The 17,999-nt window shown below is 40.5% G+C and overlaps 1 protein-coding gene across 1 annotated transcript in view; it reads left to right on the top strand.

The window, feature by feature from the left end:
* Window positions 1–17,999, top strand: part of PPIE (peptidylprolyl isomerase E) — a 619,697-nt gene that overhangs the window by 168,318 nt on the left and 433,380 nt on the right. Inside the window, exon 5 of the mRNA XM_044059910.1 lies at window positions 9,620–9,701. Coding sequence (XP_043915845.1) covers window positions 9,620–9,701 — 82 coding nt within the window. The remainder of the gene's footprint in view (window positions 1–9,619; window positions 9,702–17,999) is intronic.

Raw genomic sequence — 17,999 nt, 5'->3', positions numbered from 1 at the left:
GTTTTCCCGTTCGATTCTCGGCTGGAGCGCCTTCTGCGTGGAGTCTGCATGTCCTCCCCGCGGTTGAGTGATGCAAAAAGACATTCAGGTAGGTGAGTGCATGAATGGGTGTGCCTTCTTTGAAGGTTGGGTGTTGGGCTGGCAACTCGGCACTGTAAAAATCCACTGCCAATCATGAGCAGACCGGAGTTCCGCTGTGGCGACCCCTAACCGGGAAAAGCCGAAAGACATTACTATGGAAGGAGATGGTTGGCAGACCATGCTGCTTTGCCAGGGATGGTCTGCACCTCTCCCCCCTAGGCTTTTGAATATTAGCTAAAACATTGTCTTACCCCATAGTGCCTTTTTTAGGCAATGCCAAACTGAAAGTACTTCTGACATAGCAAAACCAAGAAAATCTAAAGACATTACTACTCAATGCTAGTAGTTTAAACAAAAAAACACCACTCCCTTGAGTGCTGACAATATGTGTGGTCACTGAGACGTGGTTTAAAGCCGTGGAGAGCACACCAACAGTGCAAGGTTATAATGCCTTCCACACTTTTAGGCCAGCTACTTTACAGGCATGGACTCAAGGTGGAGGTGTCTCTATTTACATCAAAAATAAATATACTTCAAGGCTGGTCAAACAGGACAATGTGCTCGAGCTGCTCCATGTTCAAATCACCATAGGCAGAATCCAATTCCACTTCCTTGCAAGCTATAGGTCCTCCACTATGACCCAGGAAACCCATACCATATATTTAAACTTATTAGAAACACTAACCATTCAACCCAATACCATATTCATGGGTGACTTTAATTACCCCACTATTAACTGGGAATCCTGTACGACACCAAACGTACATGCACAGAGATTCCTAGATTTTGTAAACACAAACTCCCTGGACCAGATAGTTAGTACACCAACCAGTGATGCGACCATACCGAATCTGGTCCTCACTAATATGAGAGAGTGCTGCACACCCCCTATTGTAATGCCTTCCCTGGTAAGGTCAGACCACAAAATGGTTGTCTTTGAAGTAAAAATAAAACCTGGACCCCCAGCTAAACCTAGAATATTCAGGAACTATAGAAGGCTAACCTCCTGCTATTAAGTGAGAACCTGGCAACATTTCAAGCCCCTATAAACCCTGAGAACACTGCTGCCTATGCAGAACTGTTCACAGAAACCCTGTACAAGCATGTTAATAGCTGCATAGAGATGGCTGTACCCACCAGAAAGAAGTCCAGAACTAACTGAAAAACAAGCCACTCTGGTAGAATCACAAAATCAATAGGCTGTATAACAGGAGGAAGAAAATCATAGCAAAAATTAGGAGGCGCAGCACCCAGCAGGATAAAAGAATATCATCAAACTAAATAAACAACTCAGAGGACAAATAAAGTCTGCCAAAGCCAAATTTGAGGTAAGTTTGGCCTCTCAGGCCAAGGACAACCACAAAGCATTCTTTAGCTATGTCCACAACCTCAAAGGCAGTTCACAGTTGTGTGCAGAGCTCATTGTAAGTGGAGTCACCTATACTGAGCCAGAAGATATAACAAACCTCCTGGCTGATAAATTCAGCTCCAACTTTACCCCTCTCTCCCCTCAACCTTCCCTCAGGAAATGTCATCAAATATAACTCCCCTTACTATCACTAGGGAACAGGTCCTTAAAGCTCTCTCTAAGACCAAGAACACTGCATCAGTGGGCCCAGACAATATCCCAGGATGCCTTCTAAATAGCATGAAACATAATCTATCAGGGCCTCTGAAATTACTGTTGAAGTGTAGCCTCCAAACAGGCTTCATGCCTCATGAATGGAGAAGGGCAACAGTCATCCCTCTGCACAAAGGTGGGCCATCTACACACCCTGAAAACTACAGACCCATACGTCTCACCAGTCTTGTATGTAAAGTCATGGAAAGAATTATCATGGAGATGATTACTAGAGATGTAGTAAACCACCAGACACTGGATCCAACCCGGTTTGGTTTCGCCAAGGGCAGATCATGCCTTCACAACCTGGTGGACTTCTTTGAGAAGGTCAGCAAAGCAGTGGATGAGGGCATAATCATTCACATTGCCTACCTTGATCTGGCCAAGGCATTTGAAACAATACCCCACTTGGGTATTGTTGACAAACTCAAGATGTTAGGCACAAACCTGTATGTCACCCAGTGGATAGCCAACTGGCTCACAGAACCCAGGAAGTTAGAATTAGGGAGTCCACCTCTACAAAGAGGCCACTCACAAGTGGAGTCCCTCAGGGATCAGTCCTTGGACTGCTCCTTTTCGGCATTCACTTCTCTGAAGTCAAGGCCAATGTATTTACAGATGATTTACAAATTAGGAGCTGTCATTGAATCTCACACTGGCACGAATGTTCTCTAGGAGGGCCTGACACAGACAAACAAATGGTGTCAGAGCCATGGACTAAATCTAAATTCCAAGAAATGCATAATAGTATCCTTTGGGAAATCATTCATCCATGGTAACTATCATATTGACAACACACCCCTTAGAGTTGACCCAGTAGTCAGAGACTTAGGGGCACACACAGATAATAGTCTAGCCTTTGACCATCACGTGTCTACAGTGGTGAGGAAGTCATTCTATGTTGCGCAACTTATAAACAAAGGTATGGCATCTCAGTCCAAGGAAGTCATTGTTCCACTGTATTCGGCTTTCATCAGACTTATAATTGAGTACAGTACCCCCTTTGGTATGCACCTAACCAGGTATATCCAACAGTTGGAATGTCCACAGAGGTTCCTCATTGAAAGAATACAGGGCATAAGTAAAATGTCCTATGCAGACTGCCTGAAGGTCCTATCCCTGTATTCTGTTTCCTACAGGCTTTTGAGGGGAGATCTATGCCTAGCATACAGGGCATTGTCAGACCCCACTCTGATGGACCTCCTACATATCCACAAAACAAACAGCACCAGACTTACCTGTTCTAAAGACTTAAACCATGCCTGTGATATAAATAGGACCTGCTGGAGAGATAGGTATATATCCCAGAGACTACCCCATCTATGGAATAGGCTCCCCATCCATGTGAAGCAGAATTCCTCCCTAACCCAATTCAAGTGCAACTTGGGCAATTGGATGGGAAACTGAAAACTCATCCCTGGTTTGGCACCTATGTCTCTAATGGACACACGTAACCTGTAAATGGTTCATCTCCCAAACCCATGCTTACACTTATCAAGGGTATCAGAACTTGTCAGAGATTTGGGATGCATGGCTAGGCTTAAAAGGACCTTGTAGTCATTAGCTTAGTAAACACCTATGAACCTATAAACTTGTAGGGATACAGTTGGGAAGACTGTCTAGACTTACAAAGGCCAACATGTAAAGTTGTGGCATACATTTGGGATGCTTGGCTAGTCTTATAAAGGCCCCAGTGATCATTAGCCTAGTATGTAACTATGAACATATAAACATTGTGACATTACATTGTGGCCTAGCAGGTTACTCTTGGCCTCTACTCTATGTAGTTCTTTTCTGCTAGATACACAGTTTGTATATTGGTCCTTACATAAGTTATTAGAAAGTTCCTGTATTCATTGTCAAGATCCCAGTAACCCTAGTGTTCATGTAGTTGTCTTTTCACAAGCCACACTGATGCTATTTGTACTGTCTGGGGAGGCATACAATATGGAGAACTGCCACAAATTCTTCCTTTTACCCACCTGAAGAGAAGGAGAAGTTTGAGGCTTGCATAACTTTGAGGTGTATGGTGGTATTGGAGAGTGGCCAGTGGAAGTATTGGCATGAATTCTCTTGTGTGATTTGGGTCAGGGTTATTTAGATGGGAGAAGGTTAGGGGTTCATTGGCCAAAGCATTCTGTCACAATCCAGTCCCTGAGATAGCTTTTATGTTCTCTTGTGATATCCCATCTCACTCTGTCTTATGTAGCAAGAGACTGAATTTGTGATCACTGTCTATGGATGACAAGAGGAGCAGGAGAAGGGTATCTGTGGCAGTCATCTTGGAGGTGTGTCCCAGGCATCATCGGACAGACTTTCCCTCTATGAAGCATCCAGTTATTGATGACTCTCAGCCAGCTCACCATATCATTGTATTGGATGATTTGCAAAACAGCAATTGAGTACTCTGGAAAAGGTGTAGAGATTGAACTAAGGCTCGGGGAGTTTGTTTCTCTTGCTCCCTCCAGTTGAGGAATGGGGGTCATCAGTGATCATTGAAGGGACTGCGCAGGTTCCATTCCACCATGTAGGCCCACAGAGATCCCCCAGTTGTTAGATGCATATGTGCTGTTTTATTTGTGGTAGGATCTCTCCTTACAAATGTTGAGGCATATTCCTAGAGGAGTGTAGTTTGATATCAGTGTGAGGCTCCATGTAGGCTGCTCAAGTCTTGATGTGCCATCCTGGAAATGAGGAATGCTCAGTTATTGTTTTGCACATTTGGTGCGGTCAGGCTACCCCCCACAAGCCTTGGACTAAGGGTTTACGGTTTCTTTCTCTTTCCCAGTCTTCTCCTGGAAAGGTAATTTTAAAGATATTGTGTCCCCTTTTTTCTGATACAGACGAGGATAAATGAGACCTTTCTTCCATGTGTCTCTTCATGATGACACCACCTTTGAAGATAGTATACCAAGGCTTGTGAAGCTCTCTGTGGCCTTCTCTTAAAAAAAGCGCTGGAGGCAAATGCATTCAGATTCCATGTGCCCCTAAGAAGGCAGACCCCGATGGAATTAAATGGCATCCTTACTAAGCATTTTAGGACAAATGTCATCTCTTCAGTCCAGCATAGGACCTAGAAATCTCCTAATATTTTCAGGTTTCTATCTGATAAGGAATCCAAACTTTAGACAGAGTGGACAAGAATATAAACGCTTCTTCTACTCTGTGACTTGGCCTCTTAATTGCTTGTGGCATCTCATCTTTTTTTTGTGGACCATGCTGTGGAAAAGCTGGAAGAGCTCCTTGATTTTTAGGGTCCAGGAATCTTTGGTGGAGGCACCACTCATTTCTCAGTGGGTGTTTTTGAATAGCATAAAGAGTATGTGAATATGCTGGTATTGTGGCTTGAAACAGGGTGCTGTGTTAAGGATGAACTAGGGCAGGCTATTCTGGTTGTCCCATTTTGGGTGACATTCTGTTCAGCACACTTCCCATGACTGGGTCTGAGACTTTGTAAAAAAAAGAAAAAAAGAAATGGATGCCCACCATAGGGAGTCTTTATGTATTTCTTCTAGACTGTTCTGTTTCTTTAAGAAGAAGAAGCCTACTTATGGGATGATTCATGTTCCTAAGCGTAAAGCAGTGTTGCTTCCTTAGTTCCATCCACAAAGTTTCTAAGATGCAGACTCCTGTTTTGCCAGTACCTCAGGACTCCTCATGGAATGCTAGTGCTTTCAACTTTGGACATGGTCTGAGATGACCACATTTTAGAGGTCTGTCCTAAAAACATGTCCACTTGTGGACTAGTCAGTCTCAGTGAAGTTGCAGATATTAGGCATTACGTTTCATAGAGTTTGTATAGTTTGTCTACTTTGTAGGTAGTTAGATGGGTTTTTGTCACCTCCTTCTGGTTCTGAAGAGGAGGATGGGTTCTGTCCCATCCCAGACCATTGCAATTTCGCTGAACTTGTATGGTATATCAGAGTGTGGATGTTGATTCTTCAGGCATCTGCTTCTGCAGTGTGTGCTTAGATGATGACTTGTTTACTTTATGTAGGTGGACTGGGCTTCAGGCTTCTATTTTTCAGCCATGACCTTATTACAGAATGAAGTTAGATATAATGTAATGTTTACGTGTGTGGTCCAAAGTAGACGTGGATAGTCACAAATTATAATGTAGGGTACAAGGTGTGATCTTGCATCATACTGGCATTAATTTCAGGGTAAGTAAATGCAACATGATTTGTTTTTATTACCTATAATTTGTATCAAACTAATGGAGATATGTATTTACTTGGTTTGATGAAAGACAGTGCGTGCTCATGGGTAGCTGGTTGTACACTGAATCTGATTTAATTAGTAAAGCAACAATTACTACTCTTTGGTACATAAGCTTCAATAGGTTTTCTGCTGACCTTGCTGAATTTAGTGTGCATACTTTGTGGGTTGGAGATTGTTTAGCTTAGTGGATGTTTGTGTGTCATAACTTTTGATTTGCTGAAGTACATATGGCCAGATTAAGTAGGTGACTTTCAGAGCTTTTTGAAGCATGGGAATGCAGTGCTTTGGGGTTATGTATTAAGGAGTTCCAAAGATTTCATGCTGCCACCAAAAATTTTGATCTGATTTTCAGGTATATTTAGGATCAAATGGTGGAAATTGAAAAAGGGTAATTGTGAGGTGATGTTCAGGGAAGAGTTAAGACAGGCAATGGGTGGCAGTGAAGAGTTACCGAATAGCTGGGTAATTACAGCAGAGCTAGTAAGAGAGATGTCTAGAAGCGTGCTTGGTGTGACATCTGGAAAGAGGAAGGAGGACAAGGAGACCTGGTGGTGGAATGAAGAAGTACAGGAGAGTATACAGAGAAAGAGGATGGCGAAGAAGAAGTGGGATTGTCAAAGAGATGAAGAAAGTTGACAAGAGTATAAGGAGATGAGGTGCATGGCAAAGAGAGAGGTGGCAAAGGCTAAGGATAAGGCGTATGAAGCGTTGTATAAAAGGTTGGACACTAAGGAGGGAGAAAAGGACCTGTACCGATTGGCTAGACAGAGGGACCAAGCTAGTAAAGATGTGCAGCAGGTAAGGGTGATAAAGGATAATGAGGGAAACGTACTCACAAGCGAGGAGAGTGTGTTGAGCAGATGGAAAGAGTACTTTGAGGGGTTGATGAATGAAGAGAATGAGAGGGAGAGAAGGTTGGATGATGTGCGGATAGTGAATCATGAAGTGCAGTGGATTAGCAAGGAGGAAGTAAGGATAGCTATGAAGAGGATGAAGAACGTAAAGGCTGTTGGTCCAGATGACATATCTGTGGAAGCATGGAGGTGTTTAGGTGAAGTGGCAGTGGAGCTTTTAACTAGATTGTTTAATGAAATCTGCAAAGTGAGAGGATACCTGAGGAATGGAGAAAATGTGTTTTGGTACCGCTTTTTAAGAATAAGGGTGATGTGCAGAACTGTAGTAACTACAGAGGGATTAAACTGATCAGTCACAGCATGAAGTTATGGGAAAGAGTAGTGGAAACTAGGTTAAGAAGGGAGGTGATGATTAGTGATCAGCAGTATGGTTTCATGCCAGGAAAAAGCACTACAGATGCGATGTTTGCTCTGAGAGTGTTGATGGAGAAGTACAGAGAAGGTCAGAAGGAGTTGCATTGTGTCTTTGCGGATTTAGAGAAAGCATATGACAGGGTGCCTAGAGAGGAGTTGTGGTATTGCATGAGGAAGTCGGGAGTGTCAGAGAAATATGTAAGAGTGGTACAAGATATGTACGAGGGTAGTGTGACAGCGGTGAGGTCTGCAGTGGGAGTGACGGATGCGTTTAAGGTGGAGGTGGGATTACATCAAGGATCAGCTCTGAGCCCTTTCTTATTTGCAGTGGTGATGGACAGGTTGACAGACGAGATCAGATAGGAGTCCCCGTGGACTATGATGTTTGCAGATGACATTGTGATCTGTAGTGAGAGTAGGGAACAGGTGGAGGAGACCCTGGAGAGGTGGAGATATGCTCTAGAGAGAAGAGGAATGAAGGTCAGCAGGACTAAGACAGAATATATGTGTGTGAATGAGAGGAAGGATAGAGGAATGGAGAGGATGCAGGTAGTAGAGGTGGCGAAGGTGAATGAGTTTAAGTACTTGGGATCAACAGTTCAGGGTAATGGTGAGTGTGGAAGAGAGGTGAAGAAGAGAGTACAGGCAGGATGGAGTGGGTGGAGAAGAGTGTCAGGAGTAATTTGTGACAGACGAGTACCAGTAAGAGTGAAAGGGAAGGTCTGCAAGAGGGTAGTGAGACCAGCTATGTTATACGGGTTGGAGACAATGGCATTGACAAAAAGGCTGGAGTCAGAGCTTGACGTCGCAGAGTTGAAGATGTTAAGATTTGCACTGGGTGTGACGAGGATGGACAGGATTAGGAATAAGTATATTAGAGGGTCAGCCCAGGTTGGAAGGTTTGGAGACAAAGCCAGAGAGGCAAGATTACGTTGGTTTGGACATGTACTGAGGAGTGCTGAGGAGGGATGCAGAGTATATTGGGAAAAAGATGCTAAGGATGAAGCTGCCAGTTAACAGGAAAAGAGGAAGGCCTAAGATAATGGATTATGGATGTGGTGAGAGAGGATATGCAGGTGGTTGGTGTGACAGAGCAAGATGCAGAGGACAGGAGGAATTGGAAACAGTTGATCTGGTGTGGCGACCCCTAATGGGAGCAGCCAAAAGAAGAAGAAAAACTGCATAGTAGTCAGATATGTTTTTGGATTTAAGGATCCTGGAAGAGAGCATGCATTGTTTGAGATTGATTAAATTTAAGTGTTGCTTAGCTGGATTGGTCTCACAACTGAATTAGTCTCTGAAAGGATGGACGTAAACCATCTGCTTTTATTAAGTGCATTTGTAGTTCTTTGTGTTGATAGCAGCATGTTTGATTATTCTAAGGGTATATTTCAGCATGTCTACTCATGGACACCCCTCTTTTGATGCCGTTTTGTGTCAAAAAAGTTTTTGAAAGGGATGTTGCATATGAAGCCTCCTAGAAAACAGGTGGATCCTCCTTGGGATCTTGATATGTCTTTGAAAAACTAACTCTTGTTCCATTTGAACCAGCTCATCAGGTTGACTCAAGGTGCTTGACATGGAAAACTTGCTTACAAACTGACAATATAAGAAGAGTATCTGAGTTGCAAGCTGTTATGGTGGGTCAAACTTCTCATTTTCTACAACGATAATTTTTTTTAAGAACTTACTCTTTATTTATGTCTAAAATCATATCTCAGTTTACCTTAAGCCAAGGTATTATTTTGCCTGTCTTCTCCCCAGAACCTAAAAATGAGGGGAAAGGATACCCCATAGCCTGGATGACCACAGACAACTTGGGTATTATTTTGAGAAAAGAAAATCTTTCAGAAATTCTGATCAGTTGTTCATTTCATGTGAAGGTAAGTAAAAAAGGACAGCTGGTGACAAAACAAACTATTTCCAAATGGTTGTCTCATACTACTACTTTCTGTTACATCCACAATAAAATTATTCCAGGCAGGCATAAGGCACATTCTAACAGTGCTATGGCTTCATCTGTGGCTTTTTGGAAAGGGTTGGATTTTACAAGTAAACTAGAAGCAGCAACTTGGTCATATGTGCAATCTTTTCCAAAGCACTATAAACTGGATTCCTTCTCCAGGTCTAGGGCAAGCTTTGCTAGTTTCATTCTCCAGGGGTTCTTGACCCTTATTCTTCCTTCTCCCAGTCTGTCTATGCAGTTTGAGCAGGTGGAAGGTGCCTAGAAGCTCTGGAACCTTGGGAGTTGGCTGACTTTTTCATCCTTAGTAAGATATAAACCCATATAGCTAAGACCACTGCAGCAGTGAATTTTTGAACATTTACTGTTATGGTAAGTTTACATACGCAGAGCTGTTCTTTACATGCAGTCCTGTCATGTGAAAGCATCTTCTGAGGTATTACCTTTTTTTATTTAATTTTAAAGAATGAATCTGAACTCTTTGGAAGAACAATCAGAGTGAACTTGGCCAAACCTATGAGGATAAAAGAAGGTTCTTCCAGACCTGGTAAAGTACTGCTTGTATATTCATATTTTAGTTGCTTGGCTCATTGTTTATTTTTGACTGTGATTGAGTGTTTCAGCATGTGATGTTTCTTTTTCATTGTTTGAATCTTTAATTAACATTTATACATGTTTATCTGAAAGTAACATTTGATGGGATTAACTGGCACTGTTGTTTTTGTCAGTGGTAAGTTTTTCATAGACTTGTAGAAGGGTCTGTACTAGTTCGCCGAAGTCTAATTCCGCCAAACACCTATTCATTAACCTCTAATCAGCAAAAATCGCTTCAGCGATTCACTGAATTTACTAAGGGCAAGGAAATACTTGCCCGCAGCACAACGGACCAACATCTAAATGAACCGAAGCCATCCAAGTGGGGTGCTTTACCCCCCACACCCCCCAACTGTATGTACCGACTCCAAGATCACACTACAGTGGAGAAAAGGGCAAAGTTCTGTAGCTGGCCAACTACATCTTTGCCCTTAGTAAATTCAGCGAATCGCTGAAGTGATTTTCGCTGATTAGGGGTTGATGAATAGGTGTTCACTGGAATTAGATTTTGGCGAACTAATATGGACCCTTGTAGTATACAGGAGAATCCTTCCAGTTATGGAAATTCATTGATTTTTTTTTTTGGGGGGGGGGGGGGGGTTGCTGTAGCCATATTCATAACATCTGTCCTTCAACTCAGCAACTTCAGTCATATTTTGGCCAGAGTTCCAAGTAGTTAAAGTTCCCCCTTTGCAAGGGGGGGGGGGGGGCTACACTATGCACTCCTGAATGTGTCATTCTTTGGATGAGATGTTAAACTGAGACATTTTCTGCCTAAATCTGTGGTAGTCCAGGTGAATGTGAAAGATTCCATAGCACTTGTTGAAAAGGGTATGGGTTTTATTAAAAACAGTAATGCCAAAAAAATAAATAAATAAAAGCTTCAGTAAAGGCAAGAAACAACAAAAAAAAAAACAGAGTCATAAACAAAAAAAAAAAAAAATAGATAATAAAAACAGACAAATAATGTAAGCACTGCAGGATATTACGAAGCCTTTTACCTATAACAAAAAATGAATTTTCTTAAATAATACATTTGAAACCCAAATATAATTATAAAATACTTCCCCATTCTTTTCTTTCCATAAAAACATAAACAGGTGATATTTTTTGTCAAGACTATTCACCCATTGTACACCTAAGTATCACAATGGCCATATACTATATTTGGGTTTATATTAGTTTGTCAAATTACTGTTTTGTTGAACGCAGGAATGTCGATATGAGAACATCAGAACTTGAAAACATCACTAGACGCATGTACTGCAATTCACATCATCAAAGGGAAGACAAAGCTGCCTGTCTTCCCTACGATAATGTGGATTGTGATAGTTAGGTCATGCAAAGTTTGAAAGATTCAATATTCTCATCTCGAAGTTCCTGGGTTTGATGGTATGGTAATTCGATAAACTATCATAAACCCACTATCTTTTCCTAAGTTACTTCCCCAGTAGGAAAAGATGGGCAAAAACAGGAACATTTATCAAAAAATTTCATAACTAGGGCAGTTCAACAAGGCATGAGATAAAGTATCTTCCTAACATTTATATTTCATCCCTCCTTTGATATCTAATTTTCCTAAGGAAAATCCTCAAAACACAATTGTATATTCCACCCATCCTAGAAGTCTTTACTTCCTACTGGCAGTGTTGTGCTTAATAAAATCAGATAAATTTACCCACCATAGTCAATTAAAAACAAATCCCCACATTTCTAAATGTCACAATTTCCTTGTTTGGGAGAAAGTGGTCTAAAGATAGTTTAATTTTCTTAAAAATTCCAACTGCTTTCTTGCACATGAGAGTGTTTTGGGTTTCACCCCCTATCAGAAAAGAAAATTGTATAACTTCTTGTTAAATTACTGGTAAACCATAGGCAGAGAATCAGTACATAAAAAGCATGAAATAAAATTCAATACAAAAGTTAAGAATACAAACAAAATAAAGAAAGAAGACTGGATAGAGAGGCCCTAACCCTTTCTGCTCTGCCTTATTTGAAATATTTTATTATATAAAACATTTATTTTCACTGGATTTAAACAGGATTCCCAAATAACTGAAAAGTGAGGTTCATTTACGTTTTCCCCCCAGTGCAGTGGGAAACACAAAAAAAATACTCCAAATATTGCAGTTTACCCATCAAAATGAAATATAATAAATAAACTTTCTTATAGAAAGTTAAGCTAAAACATTTGCACATTTATACAATTAACTGTGATGCATCCAAACAACTGATCCATTGATTGGAAACTACCTACTCAGTCCCAAAGGAAACTCCAAGAACCTTAACACAAGTCATAGAGAAAGAGAATATTAAAAAAAACACCCCAGCATACCCAAAAACAGAACATTCATCATTATTAATAGATAGACCCACTTTCTGTAATTCATTCAATAGGGACTTGGCCCGATCCAGGACCTATGACTTACCATAAAAACAAAATCATCTGCATACATCAAAGTTAAGGGGGCCAGAATACCTGTGGAGATAAGTATTCTGGCCAAGGATGTAATTCTGTTCACCTGCAATGTTACTGCATTTAGATGCAGAATAAATATTGTGTAAAAGGTGTTGAATCTTTCCAGAAAAACTCATACCGTCTCAGTATATCCCAGATACTTTCATGTTCTAACTGAATGCTTTCATAATTTCACAAACAACTGAGTAGCCCTCCAGTTTCTTATTTCGAAGCCTTGTAACAGTTTCCCGCACTAAGAATATCATTTTTCTTATATCTCTACCAGAGACACCATACATGCCTGTGGTTAACAGCCTACTCAGTCCCTTCATCCTATTCTGAAGTAAACTCATCAGAATATTATAATCAACATTTCTCAAGTTGTAGTTCTCCAGAACTCTAAATTACTTCTTTCTTCTTTCTTTTTCCACATCAACTTTACCAGCCCCTTGTAAACATTCTCTGGAAGCAACCCAGATGAAAATGTCATTTCAGAATCTGCAGAACACACTGTTTTTTCTTGATGAAGTATAGTTTTATAAAAATAACTCAATCCATCCTCACCTAATGTACTATACACTTGTATCAAGCCTTATTCAGTTCTTCCGGTATAAAAGGTTTATCTGTCATTTGATACTTTGTGTTACTGAACCTCCCATAACTGAGAAAGAAACCACAAACAGGACCATGTAAGTGTATGTAAAAACACCTCTACCTGTCAAAATATGTCATCTTTATCAGTGAATACCTCACCATGACCTTCAGACACTTCTCATATCTCCTATTCTGTCTGAAGAGTAGGTGCTAAATAAGGATTAACTTCTTCTCAAGTCCCTTTCCCACATTATTGTTATTTGATTAAGGTATCCTTAGTGTACAATTTTTTCATGTCAAAAAACAACTTCTTAACACTATAGCAGCTTCTGTCATTATTTCTGTTGGCCATATCAGATTGTGCATACCATTCCTTGTATTCACATTTCTTATGTTTCAATCATTCCTTTTCTTCCCAAGAATACAGCTGCCTATATTTCTCCTTATATGCTATTCACTACTCCTACCAAGAAATGTAAATATTTTTCATGTTTGTATGATCATAGAACAGCTGCTGCCTCAAGCTGCACATGACCTGCAGTAAGACATGGACCCTTTTCATTATCCTCAGAACAGCATCATCATTTTTGAAAAGGACCCACAAAACTACATAGTCTGAAAAAAAACATCTGTTGCCTACCTCCTTATACTTCTAGTAAAGGAGGACTACGAACAAAAATCAGTTTTAGTTTCATATTTACCCCTACTATAAGTATTGTCCCTGTTTTCTTTTAACTGGATCAAAATTCTTTAAAAGATTAAGACACTCTTTAACATCATTACCTCCTCGAGCCATTTTTCATAAAGCTCAGTTAAAATACCCAGCTATCACTGCAAGAAAGGAAGCTCTCAACATCCAGATATTTGGACAACCATAAATGAGGAATCATATTAGTACTAAAAAATAAAACAGTTAACAGAAAAATGTCAGTATGTATACAGCATTCCAATAAAACTGCATATCCTGGAGGAGTGTCAGAAGTGTCCAAGAAAGTAACCTTCAAGGATGCCAGTATAGCAATTCCAGAACAAGTTTCCAAATCCATATTCCAAAAAATATCCTTAGCCCTACATACACCTGCCTGTTTCCCCTAAATTGATAACAATTGTAATCTAGTAAAAAAATAACGTGATCAGAAAGACTTGCACTAATCAAAAATCAACAAACACCACATTTTATTAACAACAATAGTAACATTCAAAGAACAAATACTGCAGTTCAGCCTTTACTCCTTTTTATCTATTTTAATCAACTTCTTTTTCTGCTTCTAAATCTGACCAGTAATAGAAACTTCCCCTTCCTTCTCATTATCTGATGAGCAAGCATCCATCTGCATATCTTACCTTACTCCATTGTCACTAAAGCATTTTTACCCTTTGGCCTCACTTTCATAACTCTTAGAAACTAAATTCCTCTCTTTTTAGCAGGTAGATGGGGAAGCGCCAGTGTCTCATTTGTTTTACTTCATTATCCTAATTTTTATCTTAGTTGCTATTGGTGCATGATCTGAAATAGTTATTGGATGTGTGTTGAAGCTTTAATTAAATGCACATGTTCCTGTGAAATATAATTTCTGTCTAGTCTAGCCCAGTTATTGTACCTTGGGGAATATAGTAAATTCCCTCAGAGTTCCTCCTACTGAATTAATGTCTTCTGTACCTCATATTTTCATAAATGTCTTCATAAATCTTTACCATTTTAGTTGTATGTTTCCTTCTAGGTCCCCCAGATACATATTCACTCTTGCAAATCAAATTCCATAGGATCATAGGAGGTTACTGGGCTAATGGCTCTGGGGCCCTTCCAAGCCTAGCCAAGAGTTTATCCCCAAAAAGAAACCTCAGTCAGCACCTGTCGCCCCTGTCAGTGAGGGACACGGGTGGAACCCCTGGGAAAAAATTGTGGTTTCCCATCCGCTCTTCAAGGTTGCGCTTGAAGAGGGTCAGCAAGGTGCTCAGTTTGACGTGTTATGGGAAGTCGATTCCAGAGATGGGGCAGCTTCTGGGAGACAAACCTGTCTGTCCAGCAGGTTTTCTTGATGTTGAATAGTAGATTTAGGCCTTTTGAGCGAGTAGTGTATGAGGAGTTAGACTTACAGATATGGAGCATTTCAAGTAGGGCAGGGTCCAAGATTGCCTTGTAGGTGAGACACAGATCACCCCTGAGCAATCTGTAGTCCTCACCAATAAGTAATATTCCCTGCTGAAAGCTGATTATTGCCCCCAAATATTTCTTAAGCTTTCTTAAGGTGGAATATAAACACGTCAACATAATCATCCTCCCTTGCCAAAAAACCCTTGCTACTACAGATCTCCTATTATTATCTTTTCCATCTTCTGTCACTGTTGCAATAAGTACTCCCTTTTCACTTGTCCCTGATACTCTGCTGAATATCCTTCCTGAAATCCTTTATCAATTTCATATGTACATTATTTTCTTTATCAATTTCATATGTTCATTATTTTCCAAGTGTGTTTCCTCTAACATTGCTGTTTGCATTCAGCATTTCTTAATATAATGCAATACTCTTTCCTTTTTCTCTATACCTGTGAAGCCCTTTACTTTCCAAAATATGTTTATTGTAGCCATTTTGATATTCCAACTTATTACATATATGACATCTTTTTTAAAATCTCTGTTTCCAACTTTTGTGTTAAATGCAACCACTAATGTTTGGCAGGTTGATCTTATACAGTTGTTTCTTGTCATCTATATTTAAACCTACAAGACATTTTGTTTTAATGAAAACCTTAAAAAAATACACCCACAGAACAACTCCATAACATATTAACGTAAAATAAACTCAGATAACTGTACATCTTCAAATAATGAAATGTAACCCTCCTAGTAGGAACAGTTGTGCCAAATTGACAACTGTATAACCAGGCAAAACCTTACTTAACTAATTGCTGTCTGTTCTTGTCTTATCTTTATTCTTCTTTCAGATGTGAAAAACAGCTTGTATGTTTTCAGAAAACATTAACTTTTAGCCATAAAAAGTACTCTGACTTTTATTGCAGCTTGTCTCCTTGGAAACCTAAGAATAAAATACATGTTTGCCCTCAGCTACAGACTTCTCAAACTGAACATTTATTTGCTAAAGGTAACTTTTTCATTATATTCATTATATGTTATTTACATGCTTACACACACACAAAATATTAGATTAAGCCAAGGACCTTAATGCAATCACCCATGCTATCAAAGTAAGACAAAATATATCAGCTCTACATATATTATAATCTGTGCACATTTACACCCAGTTCCCCACCTCAGCAACCCAAGATTACAGCATATTAACTTAAACATGCTTTTGTCCAACCTTTCCATCTTTTTTTTGCATTGTGATACCTACATTTCTTAACACTAAAAAGAAGAAAAAAGGCATTTGCTTACTTTATTGTCTTCATTGCATACAACAATAACTGAAAATGTTTTACTATGTAATATGCAATTTATGTAGTGAAATGTTTTATGGAAAACTGTTAAGAACAAAAAATTGTTTTATTTACAGTTACTTTTTTCTTTTCCTCTTCCCTCCACTTAGTGTCCTTTGAAACATTAGTGACATGAAGTGGAGTATGCTCTTCAGTGCCCCGCAAGTTTAACAAAGTCAACAAAAGTCCAGTCTTTCCCTTTTTTTAGCAAAGCCTTATTTCAGAAATTTGATTGATGCTTTTTAATTTCACATTTATTCACTGATTTCAGTGTTACTGTTTTTCTTCGTCTTCATCTGCATTTCCCAGCTGTACACTCTGGTTCAAGTCCAAAGAACTCCCATTTCAACTAGTCAACTCCTATGCTTTTTTCTGTTTCTCAAGCATTTTCCTTTGCCAGTGAAACCTTTTACAATGTTCCAAAGTCTCTCTATGACTTTTATTATCAGAAGAATGAGAAGCAGAGTATCTGTCTGTGTACAGGCTCACTTTTTATTGGGCAAGCATTTATATTTCCTCCTTAGCCCGTTCTGCACAAAAAAAAAAAAAAATTACTTTGATTCTCAAGGAAAAAAATATTCTTAAGATGGATACAACAAATTGCATATCGCACCTGCTTCTCAGCATTCCTTGTTTATTGGGATAAATTTGCTTCTCTTCTGCCTGGTGTACAGTGAATACTCATTTTCCACAAATACTCTACTGTCTGCAGATCTGAAGTAGTTAACTTCATTTGATCAGCAACCTGTGGGTATCGGATCCTTCCTCGGATCCGAGCCGGCAGCTTTCCAAGCTAAAAGATCCGAGCTCTCAGCTCCTCCCCCTTACCCATAATGCCCTGCCACCTCCCTCCAGTCCCCAGATCTTGTTTGCCATGGCTTCTGATAGCTTCTAGCGATGAGCTCTTGGCATTGGGTGTAAGTTAAAGAAACTTTAAAACTTTTAAAAACTCTTTTTTGCGTGTTGAGTGAGCATTGTAGGCCCTTAGTTTTTGTTTATATACCTCTTTCCTCCTTTTCTTGTGGTAATTTAGTGTTTAAATTTAACTTTTTCCCTCCCCTTTACTGTGTGCGTGTGGTGCGTGCGATGACTGAAGGGCCTAAGGCCATTTTTTCAAAATGCACTGAGTGTAGCCATAGGCTGTCCCCAGCGGATGGTATCACTCAGTGCGTTCTCTGCCTAGGGGTAGGCCACTTGTCTTCTGGCTGCCAAGTATGTATGGCCTTCAACCCCCGGGCTTTGAGGGATAGGAGGAATAAGTTAATCCTGGCAGGGCTTTTGCCTGTGGATTCTTCTTCCTCCTCTCCCTCTAAGGCACCAGCCGTGGCCACGGCTGCCCTGCCTTCAGTTCCCCCCTCCCCTGACTAGGACTCAACCTCCCTCTGTGTCTCAGGGAGAGAGGGACTCTTCTTCTAGAGAGAAGAGGCACAAGGATAGGGAGCGGCATAAAAGCCATAAGAGGCGGGCAGAGTCTCATTCCTCTGCTCCGCCAGTTAAAGTAGCTAGCCCTCCCAGGAGGGTCTCCTGGTCTCCACCCTCTTGGCTCAGTTCCCCCCGCTTTTCCCTGGAGCCGGAGGAGGAGTACTGGTCTCCCTCTAGGTCTTCGAGGCGGCCTTCCCGGCCTCCTTCGGCGACCTCTTCGAGATCCACCAGAAGCATGTCTGACGTTGATTTGGACCAGATGATGCGTCGATTCTTGCAGGCCCAGATGCAGATGGGGGTGCTCCTGCCTCCCCCCCCTCTGGAGGGGAGCTCGGCCCC

The sequence above is a fragment of the Protopterus annectens genome, chromosome 1.part2 (assembly GCF_019279795.1).
Source record: "Protopterus annectens isolate FY-2018-M chromosome 1.part2, PAN1.0, whole genome shotgun sequence".
NCBI lineage: Eukaryota > Metazoa > Chordata > Ceratodontiformes > Protopteridae > Protopterus > Protopterus annectens.
The sequence above is the reverse complement of the archived record's forward strand: the minus strand, read 5'-3'. Positions and strand labels throughout refer to the sequence as shown.